The 17,702-nt window shown below is 37.8% G+C and overlaps 2 protein-coding genes across 2 annotated transcripts; one reads left to right on the forward strand and one right to left on the reverse strand.

Moving 5' to 3' along the window:
- Positions 1 to 2,322: 2,322 nt before the first annotated feature.
- Positions 2,323 to 8,737, forward strand: rabgap1l2 (RAB GTPase activating protein 1-like 2). Its single transcript, XM_689000.10, has 8 exons — positions 2,323 to 2,495; positions 3,917 to 3,985; positions 4,124 to 4,234; positions 4,326 to 4,430; positions 4,513 to 4,596; positions 6,320 to 6,391; positions 6,475 to 6,666; positions 7,748 to 8,737. The coding sequence occupies exons 1-8, from the start codon at positions 2,385 to 2,387 to the stop codon at positions 7,964 to 7,966; spliced, it is 963 nt and encodes a 320-aa protein (XP_694092.1). The 5' UTR covers positions 2,323 to 2,384; the 3' UTR covers positions 7,967 to 8,737.
- On the reverse strand, positions 8,738 to 17,622 carry ifi44c1 (interferon induced protein 44c1). Its single transcript, NM_001128728.1, has 8 exons — positions 17,574 to 17,622; positions 16,775 to 17,261; positions 16,624 to 16,675; positions 11,983 to 12,178; positions 11,753 to 11,905; positions 10,981 to 11,152; positions 10,769 to 10,869; positions 8,738 to 10,668 (listed from the first exon to the last, which is right to left on the reverse strand). Exons 2-8 carry the CDS (start codon positions 17,250 to 17,252, stop codon positions 10,483 to 10,485), a joined length of 1,338 nt encoding a protein of 445 aa, NP_001122200.1. The 5' UTR covers positions 17,253 to 17,261; positions 17,574 to 17,622; the 3' UTR covers positions 8,738 to 10,482.
- Positions 17,623 to 17,702: the final 80 nt, after the last annotated feature.

Raw genomic sequence — 17,702 nt, forward strand, 5'->3', positions numbered from 1 at the left:
ATAACATCCACCTCTCCAACTTTTGAACACATTTCTCTTTCTCTTTATTGCTCTGCGTTAGCTTGGCTTTGTTCACATTAATGACCACACACTCTTAATAATAAAGGTGTCAGGTAGATAGTTCACCTAAAGCTTAAAAATCTGACATCATCTACTCTCCTTTTACATATTTTAAACCAGTTGGAGTTCATTTCTTCTGTTGAAAACACACACACACACACACACACACACACACACACACAGACACACACACACACACACACACACACACACACACACACACACACACACACACACACACACACTTACGGAAGAACAAACTCAGGAGACCTCGAGAACACAGATTGCGTCCTGTGAGAAATGAGATGCTGAGTTCTTCCCTGGTTCTTCGCATTTTTAAATGAAAATTTCTTTAAACATTACAGCATTCATACAACCATTTATTGTTTTTTCCATTTTCAATATATATATGCTTTGTATAACGACCTTATAAATATACATTGCATAATACAAATAAAAGTAATTTTAATAGGAATTTCAGCAAATAAACCCTCTTTAATGTGTTTATGCATTTATAAAGATTTTCATGGTCATGTTTACTTCAACCGTCTCATTTAGGGAAACTCCTGAGACAAATAAGTTATATCTCTGAACTTTAATAATAACTCTTTATAAATGCTGTGCTTCCCACCTCCTTTATACAGCCGCAATGACTTCTGGGACTCCTCGAGCGAGTTTTGTGCTCAAGTCTGCATCGATGAGTCCTCGATATCAAGAACACATCCCAGAACATTCACGCGCCCTCAGTTCTTGAGTTTTGGAACTGAACTTTGGCAGTTATTGATGATATTACATGAGAACGCAAGAACACTGAAGAACGCATATTGAGAAACAGCTAATGTTTACAGATTTCTTGAGGTTGAGTAGTAAGTAAATATTCATTTTTGGGGAACTGTGCCTTTAAGTTTTTATTTGTTCCTAAAATGTAATAATCTAAAGAACCATTTTCACCATATAAAGAACTTTTTGTTGAATGAAATGGATGTTGAAGGTTCTTCATAGAACCATCACTCCCACTAGAGAACCTTTATTTATAAGAGTGCAGATTAACTCTGTGTTTTATCAGATTACTGTAATGAACTCCTCACTGGCCTTCCCAAAAAGACTGTCAGACAGTTGCAGCTCATCTAAAACGCTGCGGCCAGAATTCTGACCAGAACCAGAAAATCCGAGCACATCACACCTGTCCTCAGGTCTTTACACTGGCTTCCAGTTACACTGAGAATAGATTTTAGAGTATTATTACTTGTCTATAAATCACTAAAGGCCTAGGATCTCAATACATTACAGATATGCTCACTGAATACAAACCTAACAGATCACTCAAAACATTAGGATCAAGTAAATGAGAAATTCCAAGAGTTCTGTCAAAGCAGGGTGAATCTGCCTTCAGTTACTACACCCCTCGCTGCTGGAATCAGCTTCCAGAAATGATTTGATGTGCTCCAACATTAGGCACATTCAAATCAAGACTGAAAACACATCTGTTTAGCTGTGCCTTTACTGAATGAGCACTGTGCTGCGTCCTACAGATCGCACTATTATGCCTTTCTTTTCTTTCTTTTTTAAATTACTTTTATTATTTGTTTTCATTTTCTTATACTTGTATATTTTATTGCTGATTATGTAATGCACCTTGAATCTCCACTGTGTATGAAATTTGCTATATAAATAAACTTGCCTTGCCTTACATACAAAGAAGTAAAAAACATTAAAAAAATACATCAATTCTGATGAATAATATCTGCACTATACCTCCCTGTAGCTGCGGTGAGATGATAAAAGCAGTTTTTTTTCACCGTCAATCCCGCTGAACATATAGCACAGTCAGATATAAGCAGCTTAAGGAGTGCAGGAATGTACTGGCACCTTCTTTTCCAGGGCAAACCACAGTGTTTTGTGTGAGCAGTGACCTACAGGATTACAGCAAGAATTTCAATTTCACAGTCTTTAGCCTCACAGGCAGGCTAGGAAACTCCTAATGTTGATGGTGAAAGCTCTTCTGGGAGATCTATCTGTCCTGGAACCAGCTTGTGTTGTTAATTGTTAACTTAGTTCTCCTAAAAGAAGCTTTTGAGATTGTGGTTGGTGAAATAACGCATGAGGAGCAATTGGAAGGCTATGAAGTTTTGATACCTGCTTTTTATGTAAGTGAGAAAACAATAAAAGGACAAAGGTGGACTGAAGTGAAACTCCTCCCTGAGTCAGGGCAGGGTTTGCATTACGGCAGGCAGTTATAGACTGCTGCCTGTCAAACCTGTTGTCATTTCTCTAGTCGCCTAAGCTGTATTTCGAGATCACTTGTGCTCTGCTCACCTGCCAAAATGATGGAAGAAGTGTCTATCGCTGTGGCCTATGATTCCCATATTATTGACCAGATGTCTGAGGAGGAGATCCTGGCGAGTCTGGTAGTGGAGTCTCTGCCAAAACAAGTGGTAAGTTCAGAATCAACACACTTTGAACCCATGTTTATCACATGTTGATTTATAACTGGCATGTTGGGAATGTTTTAATGGTGTAGTGTGACAGCGTGTTTAATTTGATGCTACAACTATTCCGATTTTTAGCACATTATTGAGCTTTTATGATTCAGATACTTAAATATCCACAATATGAGAATATATCTCAACTCTATATGTATATCTATGTGATAGAATTGTAAACAAATAATAATAATATTGATTTAATTAGTACAAATAATTTTTATGTATTAATAAATGTTTACTTCAGACACACACACACGGATATAAACATATCAAACATATATGTATATATATATATATATATATATATATATATATATATATATATATATATATATATATATATATATTTATATATATATATATACAGACACACACACACACACACACACACACACAATCTTTTAAATTAGAATTTGCCAGGGGTATGAATAATTTCAGGCTTGACTGTATATAAAATAAAAAGTAACTGAAAAAGGAAATGCTAACAGTGTTGCCAGATGGAGCAGTTTTGAATTTGATTTAATGTAAAAAAAAATTGAAAAAAAAAAAAACGAAATTGGCGGGTTGACAAAATTTGGGTGGTTTTGAAACGTAAATTTTATATGCAACTTATTTAACAAAACATAACTGTGTGCTCCTACTCCATTTAGTGACCAATGCATAGCACAAATCGCATGGGTCCATCCACAAGATGAGAAGAAAAGTTGTATCAAAATCTGACTCTTTGGACAAATCCAGCTCCCATTCATGTGCACGCGCATCATGCAGCGCCTGCAGTTAAAATCAAAGCAGATTATCATGACACTTATCGATCTTTTTTTCCGCAATTGACATCAAGAACGAACATAAAGCGTTGTCTGCTTGACAAGCAGCAACCAATTATGTTCAAAAGAATTTAAAACGCCAAATAGGACAAATTTACACCCCATGTGTGGGTGAGAGGGGGTAATGTTTCAATGTAATGCGGTTTTGTTGTGGTTCTGTGACTGCTGGTGTTTGTTGTTGTATGGTTACATTTCTGACAGTTAAAGCAACTAGGTTAAAGTAATTTTTGATCATTTTAAAATTAATTAAAAGATTCATTCAATATTTTGGCCATTTTTTGTGCATTTGAGCAGGTTTTGGACAGCTTTTGGGCTGGAAAAGTCCGCTATATCTGGCATGATTGCTAATAGTATCACAAATAAATTTTTGAGCATGTTTTAGTGCTTACTGATTTAAATATTTAATAAAATAATTATAAATAATACAATTGTACTGATGCTAATGTCAAACTAAATATAATCAATACAAATAAAATGTTACAGTATACATTCCTTGCATATTTTGCACACCTTGATCTATAATGATTTCTTTGAATACTTTGACAGGTGCCATCTAAAAAGCAAAAATTAAGAGATAACCAAGAACAACCAGAAGATCCACTTGACAAATATGAGGTAAGAGAACACACCCTGCCAAAACAAAGCATTTCTGTCTTCCTCTGCAACACACAACTCTTTTCAACTTTCACACTTTGTGAACTCCATCGTGTCACACATAGATTTGTGAAATGAAAAAAAGTGTTTTCATTCCAGAGAGAAAACCGCAAGCTGCAGGAGACCAGTTTGCGTCTGGAGCAGGAGAACGACGACCTTGCACAAAAACTTGTAACAAGCAAGATTGCATTGAGGAATGCTTTAGATCAGGTCTGCCAAATTGTCATGCATGTCAAGTGCAACCGTTTCATTTTCAGTTTGATTTGCTGTGAATGTTTACAGACGCGCTGTATATTTACAGACCGAGGACCAAGTGGATGAATTGACCAAGGAGCTTTCAAAAGTCAAACAGCTTCTTGTGGTAACAGAGGAGGAGAAGCGAGGAAAAGAGGAGGAGGCTTCACAGGTGAGCTTGAACATCATTGAAGTGTCAGAAAAGTATTTGAAGGAGAATCTCTCATTGTCTGAATCACTGATGTGCTCCACAGCTCAAAGAGATGTTCAGGAAAGAGCTGGACAAAGCAGAATCCGACATTAAGAGATCAAACAGCATCATCGCCGACTACAAGCAGGTAAACATTCACTTACAACTACAGTAGGGATGGACGGTATGGACTTAAAAAAATATCACAATATTTTCTGGCATTTATTGAGATAATAATAGCGGATGATAATTCTTATGTATCTCCTGAGAGATAAAAGTCCTGCATATTTAGAGAGAAGAATTATCCAATTATCCAACTTTTCCATTTTAACCAATTTGTTAAACTCCTCATATGCATTACAAATGTAAATTCATTCAGCTATTGCAGTGTATAGAGTAAAAAAAAAGATAGAGATGCTTAAATTAATCAAACAAGAGCATAATAAAACCCCACAGTTGTGGTAATGCAAGGCTAGTCAACATAGCCCTTACACCTGTATAGAATATAATATAATATAATTTTATCCTTATTTTGTGATCAGAAACCATGTCTGGTGACAAATTATTATTCATTTTAAACAAATACTTCATAATGTTATTGTATGTCAGAGGCTACCAACCCTGTCCCTGGAGAGCTACCTTCCTGCAGATTTCAGTTGCAATCCTGACCAAACACACCTGTCTGTAATTATCAAATGCTGCTTCAGGTGTGTTTGATCAGTGTTGGAGCTAAATTGTGCAGGAAGGTAGCTCTTCAAGAACAGGGTTGGTGACCTCTGCTATATGGTGTAAAGAGCTTACTGATGGTCACTTATGAAGTGAATTTAGAGCACAGGTGTCAAAGCCAGTTCCTGGAGGATGGCAGCACTGCACAGTTTAGTTTCAACCCTAATTAAACACACCTGATTAAACTAAATAAAGCTGCGGTCACCCTGGACTTTTCTCCACATAGACTTCCATTCATACGCACACAAATGCCTCAGACAGAATCGCAATTTGCTGCATTGCAAAGTTCAAGCTTGGTGAACTCTGACCTGTGAAATCGCATCACTTGACTGCATGAGACCAATTGAGGATCAAAATTAAAAATATGACCTCTTGGGCCAGAAATTTAAAATATTGACCAATCGCTCGCTTTTTTAAATATCTAATAATTTTGTTTAATCCTGCCCCTTTTGCAGTGCCGTACAACAGAATTTCGCACGCACAAACTCTAGTGTGACCGCAGCTTGAGTTCTTCAGGTTTGTTTAAAATCTACAGGTAATGTCATGGTCATACTAGTGTTTTAGCATGCAAAATTCTGCCGTACGGCACTGCGAAAAGAGTTTTGATCTTCGATTAGTCTTATGCAGTCACGTGATGCAATTTCGCAGTTCAGAGTTCACCAAGCTTGAACTTTGCAGCGTTGCGAATTGCGACATTTGTTGCACGAGCTTGCGTTTCCGGTCTGTCGCAATTACATGCGTATAAATGTCAGTCTATGGGGAGAAAAGTACAGTGTGACTGCGGCTTAAGTGTGTTGAAGCAGGGTTGGAACTAAACTGTGCAGAGCTGCCCCTCTCCAGGAACTGGCTTTGACACCAGTGATTTAGAGTAAAAGTATATTTACATTTCTTTGTTCGTAAACAGGCTTATACACATAAAACTATCACACGTGCAGCTGTGGAAAATTATTTATGGCACAAGACCTTGATCATACCACTTCTAGATTGTAGGTTTTATTGTTATTATCATGGGAAGATGGGAGAATTTTTCTGGTCTATCTCAAATGATAACATATCACTCCATCCATGATTATCACTCCACTCTTTCAATAAACAATCTTCCATTTGGTGTCAGCGTTCAGCTCTTTTTTTTTTGCCTCCTTTAGATTTGCTCACAGCTGAACACTAAACTTGAAAACCAGAAAGAAGAAGCAGACAAGAATCTCGCTTTTATCAAGGTAAGACGTAAACTGATCACAAAACCTCCATTCTTACTTGAGTATGTTTCTTGTCGCATTTATGATGTGTGTTATTATTTTAGAGTAAGCTCCAGGAGTGTGAGAGGTGCAGTCGCATCTTCAGTGTGGATGGGTCGATTGAAAGCTGCTCCGAGAGTGAAGACAGATCTGCTCAGGATGAAGCAAAGACCTCTCTCAGAGAACAGGTCAAAGAGCTAGAGAAAGAGCTGGCACAAACAAAGCTACAGATGGTGGAGTCCAAATGTAAAATCCAGGTAAGACAAAAGACGTGGGAATGTGTATGCCAGAATAAATTTTTATATTGTCATTATCAATTTATTCATTATTTAAGTTTTATTTAAATAGATTTTAGTATTAGCCATAATGGCTAGTGTGTGTGTGTGTGTGTAAAAGTAAACAAACAAAAACAAATAAATTTTAAAATAAACACTACTGGTCAAAAGCTTGGGGTCATTTTTTACTGTTTTTTTTAAAGAAAATTATACTGTTCATCAAGGTGACATTTATTAAGTGTAAAAAAAATGTTAAGTATTTATTTTAAAAAATTAAATAACTGCTTTCTTATTTTATGTAGTTCATTCATTTATTTTCTTTTCAGCTTAGTCCCTTTATTAATCCGGGGTCGCCACAGCTGAGTAAACCAGCTAATTTTATCTATTTTCAAATGAAATTATTACTTAAGTCGTTATTGCTTTTATTACTATTACCATTAATAATTTTAATATTAATAATTAATATTAGAGTGATTTCTGAATGATCATGTGACTCTGAAGGCTGAAGTAATGAAGCTGAAAATTCATCATTAAAATGACTGAAATAAATTATTAAATTAAACTACTTTTGAACACTTATTTTATAGTGCTATAACGTTTTACAATTTTACCATTTGTACTGTACTTTTGAGGAAATAAATGCAGCTTTGGTGAGCAGCAGAAGCTTATTTTAAAACATTTAAAAATCATACTGACATCAAACTTTTGACCGGAAGTGTAAAAAATGTCATTTATATATTTATTGGGTTTATTTTACAATAAGGTTCTATTTGGTAGAGTTTTTAATACATTCTTTAAATCATGATTTGTATTATTATGAATAACATTACTTTAAAAGTAGTAACTGTAAATATAGAAATTAATTAAAATGTTAAATATCATCAGTCAGCATTTTAATTTTATTTTTCCTTTTTATTTTTTTATTATATTTATTACACAGTTTACAAACATTACTAAGCTGAAGTTAATTAATACAGATTGCTTAAGTGTTTTCTCTTAGATTTTTGGGCTAATAATTAGATTTCCCATTTTGCTAACTTGTTTACCATCTTGGTGTCCCAAGGAGCTGGAGCACCAAAAAGCAGTTCTGATGACTGAACTTCAAGCTGCTAAAAACACATGGCTCAAAAAAACCCTGGACTCATTCAAGACAGCTGCCAGCGGCCAACAGAGCTCCTCACAGACTGATTCTGCCTGGAGCCCCAATAATAACCCCCAGTCCAGCTGGGTCACCAGACGGTTCTCCTGGGCCCATCGAGAAGCAAGAGCAACCAAAGTATGAAATGGAGAAGTGCGTAGCGTCTAATCGTGGAGAAGAATTTAATGAGAGCACTCGTAATGAGAACACCAACGTTACGCTCTCAGACCAGAGGACATTGCAAATCTTGTAAACACTGGGAATGAAAAGATTTTCAAAACGTCTGCATTTTCGGGGATCGATGCGATGAATACGGTTCTTTTAAAGCACCCTAACACATAGAGACTACCTAAAGTTTTCTAGTGATGTTTTTGGGAAACCAGGTAACGTTATGTGTAAATGGGACGTGTTCCAGTAGTTCACACTTCGCAGAGTAGCTGTATTGACGTCGCGTGTTGTTGAAACGCGAAACACTTCAGGAAGCTGTTATTTCTTTCAACATACCTTGTAATGTTCATTGAAGTTTTTATAGTAAATTGTTTTCACATCCTACTTCATATCCCTCGCGTTCACTGTCACTGCAGCAAGACCATTGAGCAAGACAGTATAACGCAAAACTGAGGTCACAGCAGGTCCCACCTTCACTAACTGCTACCTGATCGATGCTAAAATTTGATTGGGTGGTAATTCTGTTCTTCAAAATATGCTTTGACGTGATTGGCTACTGTTGATTAGCTTATTTTCGTGTAACAGAAAACTGCTAGAGATGAAACTCGAGCGGGTCTGGTGAGTGGTCAGGTCACAGTCACAGATGTCATCCATACTTAACTGGCACAATACATTGTAAATGCATAAATGTGTTTGCTTTTTTCTACAGTTGTATGATGGTCAACAATAAAGATGACATGACAAAAATTTCCTTTGAGTCTTTATTTCTAAATCTTGAAAATTCACTTATTTTTTATTTATTATTTGTCATCAGCAATGAAACAGAAGAAACCTGAAATAATTAACCTTTTAATATAAACCCCATAGGTAACCATAATCCTGAGTGATCTTGCTTATGCATCTCAGCTTGTCATGATTCATCCATTATATTATGGACTGATTTCACAGACAGTTTTAGGCCACAAATAGTTAGAAAAAATTGGCTAAATACTGGTGTATATTTTGAACCAAATAGATGGTATTAACTTTTAAGGTATGACATGTTTCTTTTCCCTCTGTGATTATAAATGATCATTTTTGTATAGGCCAGGGATGCCCAAACACATGCTGTGTCCCAATTTGCATACTATTTGTCCTAAATAGTATTTGAAAATAGAATTAGTATATCCCAAATTGTAGTGTGAAAAGAGTATGTTAAAGGTTCCCAGATGGTTTACTATTTACTAAATTTTTTAAGAAGATTCCATACTCTAACCCAGGGGTTCCCAAACTTTTCAGGCCGCGACCCCCAAAAGGACAATGCCAGTAAGTCGCGACCCCCAATATATTCTGAGGTGGTTATAAATACAGAAACCTTGCATGCAATGGAGCACACACACCAATGGACCCAAGTCTATTCTTCTTTTATTTATTTTTTTAATGTGTGAGAGCTGTAAAAAGGGGAACAAAGTTTTACCAGGTGTTATGAAATCTACTGCATCTGACACTATTGCTGTGTCTTTAATATAATGTAATTACCCCAGGGGTTGCAATCCAATAGAAGTAGTAACTATAAGTTACTATAGTAACTACATGGTATAAACGAATATTTTTTCTCTTCAGTAGGTTATGGATAAAATATGGTAATTCTTATGGTTTAATAAAAATAAATAAATATTTCGAAATCACCAGGTGACCCCCCTTCATTGTCCCGCGACCCCTCGGGGGGTCCCGACCCCCACTTTGAGAACCATTGCTCTAACCTGATATTGCCCACGGTACATTGCGTGTTGGACGTGAATTTGATTAGAACTACAAACATGGGTGAAAAGTCTAAATAAAAAACACGCCGTCAAGTATAGAGGCTTCGGTAGAGATGTTTGTATGACTGTTAATTAATATCTAGCAAACTGGAAAATATTTAAATAGTGTTTTCAGTGTTATATTTTATCTGCAACAACAATGCTGAACTTATATAAAGACGTGTTTGCACATTAAAGTCTGTATGCATAATTATTCAAAGACCTGAGGAGATTTCTCTGCAAGAAAGACTGCATAGTTTAACCTGCTGCTGCTTCTCCAGTAAGGTAGGAAATTAAATATGACAAAAATGTAGATAATGTGTGGATGATTGACAAGGCTCATAATTAAGCAACACAACGGTCTGTTAATGAGGAAGTAGTACAGTATGTGCTAAAGCTTGCATACTCTTCTGTTGCACACTCAAAAGTATGTATTTTCCTTCACAAAAAAGAACATACTTTTAGACCGTAGTATAAGCATGGGAATTGGGACGCAGCATCGGTCATGGAGGGCCGGTGACCGGTGTCCTACAAAGTTTAGTTCCAACCCCAATCAGACACACCTGGAATTCTTGCAGCTGTGTTGAGGCGAGTTGGAGCTAAAATCTGCAGGACACTGGCCCTCCAGGGTAGAGTTTGGACACCCCTGGTATAGATGAATCAACACTTGTAAAAGCTTCAGGTCACACAATAAAAAAGAGAGACTGAGCTCTAAACAGACCTTTCCTCCACACTGTTGAAATTATCAAAATATCCTTCAGCAGCTCTGAGCATCTGAATAAGAGCACTCAGGAGCAGTATGTCAGTTTGAGGGTCTACTTCCAGTTCTTGATAGTAGTTTTTCACTGGGACCACAGCAGACAGAGAAACTCCAAGCCGAGTGCTAACCTCCTGCATCTGTCACAAAACATAATAAAATGAAGCAGAGAATTACTCTAACTACAAATCAACTGAAAATTAAACCACAAACAAGATTTAAAGATGAATGAGATCCTACGATTCTCTGTATGTAGTGACTCTGGTAGATATTTTTCAGGTCTTCTGCCACTAAGGGGCAGGCTTCATCCACCTTAGTCAACAGAACCAACTGAGGAATTCCTGATAAGCAGATCAACACCATAGATGCAATTAAAGTGTATAGTGTAGCTTAATAGTAACTGGTACAAAACATTTCATAAACCTTAAAAATATATATAATGGATCACTCACCCAGCTGGTTGGCTTTCCTCCGAAAAATTGCAAATTTATCAATGATCACATCAGCAATGAGCTTAAATTTGCAGGTGTCGATCACATACACCACACAGTGAATCTTGTCCTTCAAGCCAGGAGCTTTATGGAAATAAGGAGAGTCTGGCTGTATAGGCATCGCTGGGTTAAACTAAGAAAAACGAACAAGCATTAAATCAGTATCCACACATTTTATGTACAGACTGTATCTTCTGTAGAGACCCAGAGGAAACTATGCAAGTATTCAATAATTGTTTTATGATTATTCTTAAATTTACAGTGAAGACAACATCTAACATTGATTTTCCTGGCTTTATCAGCTTGAGTCAAAGACAAAAAGGGGTTTTATGTATTAAAACAGAAAACAGAATATATGCACTAAAATACCCTTCAATGACACCAGAGAACTAATAATAGAGAACTCATCATTTATACTTTGCCTACAAATCACTAGATTTTACCCATCTGTCAGCAAGAAGTTATCAATAAATTAAAGTTCATTACAAATCAGCATGAACAAATTTAAGTAGACACTTCTACAATCTACAGCAGTCAACATTTGATGAAAATCAAAAATGTTTAACAAAATTGTCGTTGTTTAATAGTTTTAGGTCTACTTTGATGAAAGGTGATGATCCACTTCAAATACTGAGCACTGTATATGAAATCACTTTTGTACATTTATATTGACAAATAAAATGGAGGTCCATTTGGACCACTATACATTTTACACAGATTAACAAATTCTCACCTGATAGCGGTCTTGAATGTGACCATTCAGAATACTGGCAATATCGTCTACATGCAGACCAGTGTTCACACCCTCCTCCAAACCCATGGTGTCACACAAAGTGAAGGGAACATGGCGGACAAGGTAGCTTGGCTTTATGCAGTAGGTACGAAACTACATGGAAAATATTTACCTTCATTATTTCCAATACAGAAATACATCACATCATAATTCATCAGGTTTCTTTATACCTGAGTAGTCAAACTGGTTCCAGCAGTGCCTGTGTTGGCCTGCATGCTCACATAACCCTTGAATACAGAGTTGATGGAGTTGAAGAAGCTTGATTTTCCAGCACCAACAGGACCCACCAGCAGAATACGAGCCTGTTTAACTGAGCTCACAGAAGGCTTCCAATTAGGGATGGTGCTCAAGAGTGCCTTCCTTCTCCTGAATTTTTTTTACAGAAAACATTTCCCATATTAAAAATATCCTAAAAGACATTAACATTCAACTGAGCTGAAAACCCTGTTTATTTCACATAACAGCTACACATATAACATTGTACATAGTAATTTAGCTCTACACTTGTCTATTTGTATATTTGCATTCACTACTTAATGCTTTTTATATATTTATTATCTGTTTTTTTTTTGTCCTGTCTTTGTAATTCTGTTGCGCTAGAAGCTCTGTCACGAAAACAAATTCCTCATATGTGCGAACATACCTGGCAATAAAACTCTTTCAGATTTATCAAGCATGGGTTAACTTTTAACGATTTCCTGTAAAATCTACAGTAACTTCGAAAATACTGTATTTACATTTACAGCACCATTTATCTTGCTGTACAGTATGAATTTACCTAATTGTATGTATGTTTTTACTGTAAAATCTATATATTCATTTTTACAATGCAACTTTAAAACACAGTAACATGACTGGGCCAGTTGGCATTTCTGTGTGGAGTTTGCATGTTCTCTCCGTGTTTGAGTGTGTTTCGTTCCGGTTTTTCCTATAAAGCCCAAAGATATGCACTATAAGTGAATTGGGCAAAGCAAAATTAGCCATAGCATATGAGTGCATTTGTAAATTTTGTATCTCGTTTAAATACACATGAGCAGCATCTACGCTAATCATTTTCGTTATTCTCTATTTTCACCTGGGGATACTCATCCTGGGGCCCCTACAGACTATACAGCACCCTAGATGCGATCCAAGACCTGTCAAGAAATTATGCCAAGGTATCCACAATACTGGACCAGGCCGTATCCTGAGCTGAGGCTGTGGTAGTCATGGAGGAATGGAGTGCATAAGACCACAGTGAAAAACGAATTACCGTATTGATCCTGTGGGCCAGCCGGTGACCCAGTTCTCCACAATGGACATCCAGCTTCTCTAGCTCTCGGCGCCTAGTCTGCAGCTCCACACAGGAATTTTGGCCAGAAAAAAAATGGTTGTGCTTAACAGAGCTTGGTTTCTTTTGAGTTTTTTCCCTTCCTCAATTGGTGTTTTTTTTCTCGCCACTGTAGCCACTAGCTTGCTTGGATCGGGACTTGTGGAGCTGCACATCGCTAGATTTGCTCTTCAATGCTTGAACTTTCAACAGTAAAATTTTAACCACACTGAACTAAACTAAACTGAACTTTAACTGGACTTTACATCTCCGGATTTTAAGCATTACATCATCCATTTAAACTGATTGTGCACACACCTGTTGTTGTCTTCGACCATCCTGAAGGAGGTATTAATGCTGGTGAAGAGCTTTTATGTATCCAACAGAGAGATCAACCTGCAGCCAAGTTCGCTCTACAGTTTCGTACGCTAGCTGAACAAACTGGCTGGGCTGATGATCCCCTGAAAACCCTTTACCGAAAAGCCCTGAATTCTGAATTGCAAACGGAGATGGCATGTCGAGATGAAGGAAAGTCACTGGATCAGCTCATCGAACTCTCCATCAGGTTGGACAATTTACTTCATTCACGAAGACAATTTTATTCTGTTCCCCCTTGTCCTGTAACCCTCGAATTCCACAACTCCATGCCCTATTGAGCCCATGAAATTAGGTAGAACTCAGTTATCTAAAGCTGAACGAGAGAGAAGACTAAAGAATAACTTGTGCCTGTATTGCGGTCTTTTGGGTCATACCAAGTTCCAATGCCCCAATAAGCCACCCCTCAAGACGTTCCCGGTGAGTGCTACTTCTGTATTCTTCAAATCCAGTCATACCTTGAATATACCCATCTGTCTGAATTATGGAAATATAACAATTCAGACACTAGCCATGGTCGATTCAGGAGCCGCTGGCAACTTTATTGATCACACGTTTGCCAGAAACCACTCCATCCCTCTAACCACTTGTGATTCTCCACTAGCCATTACTACGATAGAAGGACGTCCCCTGTGGGAAGGAAACATTAATTTCCCAACTCTGCCACTCTCTGTTCAAACAGGCTCTCGCCATGAAGAGAAATGATCGTTTCTGGTTACCAGTGCTCCCCAACACGCTATCCTTGGGTTACCCTGGTTGCAAGCTCATGAACCCCAAATTTCTTGGAAGACCGGTGACATTATTAAGTGGAGTAATGATTGCCTTGGAAAATGCTTAAACTATTGTTCCTGTCAAGATCAACAAGATAGTTGTCTGTCCCGATGATTCTGAAATGAGTCCAATCCCCAAAGTACACAAGGATCTTGCCGAGGCACTTAACAAGAAAGAAGCCACTAAACATGCTCCTCACCGTGAGTATGATTGCTCTACTGAATTATCGCCTGGTACAACAACCCCTCGTAGGAGAATTTTTCCTCTTTCTCAGACGAAGACTAAAATCATCCAAGCGTCATCCCAAAACCCCACACCTCCGGAGTGCCCTGAAAATAGTGTCTTTGTTTCCCTGTCTTTAAGAGAGGAATTCATCACAGAGACCCATAATAACCCCAGTTCCAGGCATCTTGGAATTACGGCCACGCGTCACTTGATCCAGAACCAATACTTGTGGCCTTCCATTAACAAGGATACGATCAATGTGGTTAACAACTGTTTCCCTTGCCAATTGAACAAACACTCCCATCATCGCCCCGCTGATTTACTGCAATGTCCTGGTCCCACGTACTCCCCAGGACAGTGGGTTTGGCTATCAACCCGAGACCTCCGCCTTAGACTCCTCTGCAAGAAACTCAGCCCCAGGTACGTTGGTCCTTTTCAAATAGAAAGACAAATTTCTCCTGTGTCCTTCCGACTGACCTTGCCTAACCACTACCGTATCTCTCCTACATTCCATGTCTCCCTGCTCAAGCCTGCTGTAGGTCCAGTATAGCTGGATAGGGAGGTGGCAACCGATGAACAGGGTCCCCCACCTATCATGATCGATGGAGAAGAGGCTTATCAGATCCACGAGATCCTGAGATCCAGACGCCGGGGCGGACAGCTACAGTACCTCATCGATTGGGAGGGGTACGGCCCGGAAGAGAGATCTTGGATCAACCGTAAGGATATTCTCAACCCAACTCTGTTGAATGAGTTCCACTTGCAGCATCCGGAAATGCTGGCCCCTCGCCCCCGTGGAAGACTCTGGCATCGCGATTCTTCTCACTTCAGGAGCCGTTTGTTGGAGGGGGGCTCTGTCATCGACTCGGTCCCAGTCATTCCCCTCGCTGGCCAGCAGAGGCCACCATCTCCGGACTTTTAGCATTACATCATCCACCTAAACTGATTGCGCACACACCTGTTATCAATCCCGCTAACGAGCCACGCTACCTGTTATAAGCCACGCTCAAACACCAGTTCAGTGCGAAGTCTTGTTCTGCCACGGCTAACATCTGAGTGTTATTCCCTTGCCTGATCTCCTGTGTATTACCCTGGACTGTCTCTGACTCTGAGTTGCCTTCTGCCTGCCCCTAACCTTGCTTGTATCTGGACTCTAACCCACGCTGCCTGCCCTGGACCCACGCCTGATATCTGGACTCTGAACCACGCCGCCTGCCACTGATCCATGCCTGTTATATCACCCTGTGTCTGTCAGCCGCCAGCCCTTCGACCATTATTGCATACTGTTGATGTGAGATTGTATGATTGTAATTGAACTGTGTCTATTAAATACTGCAAATGGATCCCTCCATGTCAGGCTCCTCATTACAACTAGAACTTCTATGTTAAGCTGCTTTGACACAATCTACATTGTAAAAGCGCTATATAAACATGAATTGAATTGAATAAAGCAAAAGCCAAAATAGCTGGTGGTTTATTTTGCTGTGGCAATTCCTGATAAGTAGGGACTAAGCCAAAAGAAAATGAATGAATGTAAGATTCTGACAGTATTTCAGGAATCACGTTGCACGTCTCATTTTTTTCTGTCAGCAGTTTTGTAACAAAATATATTTAGTTTGTAGTAAATCAATCATTTACTTGTTTCTTTTAAAATAACTGGTTCAACACTGTTCATTAAACAAAGTTTAACTTCAGAAAAACTGAAATATATGGGCAAAGGTTATGTGGATTACTGTCACAATGTTTTATTATGCTTTTATGGTCTTTTTGGCGCCGTGTTGTATTGAAATCATAAATGTATGATAAATAACATGGTAAATGTTGGATAACCAGTGGGATGAAATTATAATTGGTCTATTCCCCAAGCCAGAAAGTGCACACACAAATTAGATTTAGAATTACAAATGAATTCTTGACTCTGTAGGCTCTAAATTTGAATGCACTGTTGAATTAAATTAATATCTTGTGGATCATTGTACTGTTAGACTTTTTTGTTAACACACCCTAAGGTAATCATAAACTCATGATCAAACATGGTCACATTCATAGCGAGTTACGATATCACATGTTTAGTTTTGTCTAATCGAAACCAACTTTTTACTGCAAATTCGACTTTATTCATGAGACTCACTCAGAGTACCACTGAACATCCCTCCAAGGTTTTTCCATACGTCCTCCACAATCTATTGAGAATACAAAATAAAACATGTTAATCATGTGGTATAGATCAGTATGTTTTATAAAATGTTCTGATCAGATAAAGGCAAAAAAAAAATACAAACCTTCCACTCTATACACCTCACATTCTGTCAGGTTTAAATCATTGCCATGCATTCGCTGGGGATCAAACTGGTAGGTTCCTGGATTACTGTTGACTGTGGCAGTGTTATTGTGAAGAAAAATTAAAGAGCCGAAGTTGGGACCATTGTCAGTGAAAGCAAACTGTGGATCTGCGCTGACCACACGCAGAGGATCTTCTTTAAGCTCATTGTCATTAAAACTAAAAAGAAAGGCTTTGTCATCCACAATGTTTTGATTAGTTTGGCCATAATCTTTGCTGGTGAAAGCTCCAAAAACATAACCAGACTTATTGTAAGCAACAACAACAGTTGGACCCTGCTTATCACACTTTTGGTGAAAACTAGCAGCATCAAAGCCATGCACGCTGGCTTTGAAAAGCAGGCTGGATTTGGCATGGTTGAATAAAGTGAAGAGCTTCTTCTTCTGCTGTTCAGTCAAGCTAGATGTGACGGTGCTCATGATGATGATCTGAAATCATTCAATAAACATTTTTAAAAATGTAATCAAATAAGAACTATTAGAAGTAGTCTAATTTTGAATGAACCTTTCATAGAAAGGTTCTTTTCAGAGAAAAGAATAAAAGTTCTAATTTATTAGAGTAATTTCAGTACATACTATAAGTGCTACAAATAAAAGATCATTTAACAAATAGCCCACACCTCAAATCACATGAACTTTAAAATCTCAATTTTAATATGTAAAAGACATTTTAAAGTTTGCTATGAAAACTATAATTACACAGCATACAATAACATATGTTGCAAAAAACATATAGCTTACCTTTAACAGATGATGCAAATATATAGCTCAACTTTTTAAGAGATTGTCAGATTCTTCTTCTTCAAAGCAAAGCTACAACAGTAGTACTTTACTTTCAGTTCTACCTGACTAATAAATGAAATGTCTCTT

The sequence above is a fragment of the Danio rerio genome, chromosome 2, assembly GCF_049306965.1.
Source record: "Danio rerio strain Tuebingen ecotype United States chromosome 2, GRCz12tu, whole genome shotgun sequence".
NCBI lineage: Eukaryota > Metazoa > Chordata > Actinopteri > Cypriniformes > Danionidae > Danio > Danio rerio.

Bases quoted from the DNA above. Each gene is read 5' to 3' on its own strand.
- ifi44c1 (NM_001128728.1), bottom strand. From the start codon at position 17,252: ATGAGCACCGTCACATCTAGCTTGACTGAACAGCAGAAGAAGAAGCTC. The intron at 12,179-16,623 runs GTGAGTCTCATG...AAAAAAATTCAG, and splicing joins GATGTTCAGTGGTACTCTGA to GAGAAGGAAGGCACTCTTGA. The intron at 10,669-10,768 runs GTAGGATCTCAT...GTTTTGTGACAG, and splicing joins GTCACTACATACAGAGAATC to ATGCAGGAGGTTAGCACTCG.
- rabgap1l2 (XM_689000.10), top strand. From the start codon at position 2,385: ATGATGGAAGAAGTGTCTATCGCTGTGGCCTATGATTCCCATATTATT. The intron at 2,496-3,916 runs GTAAGTTCAGAA...ATACTTTGACAG, and splicing joins AGTCTCTGCCAAAACAAGTG to GTGCCATCTAAAAAGCAAAA. The intron at 4,235-4,325 runs GTCTGCCAAATT...GTATATTTACAG, and splicing joins TGAGGAATGCTTTAGATCAG to ACCGAGGACCAAGTGGATGA.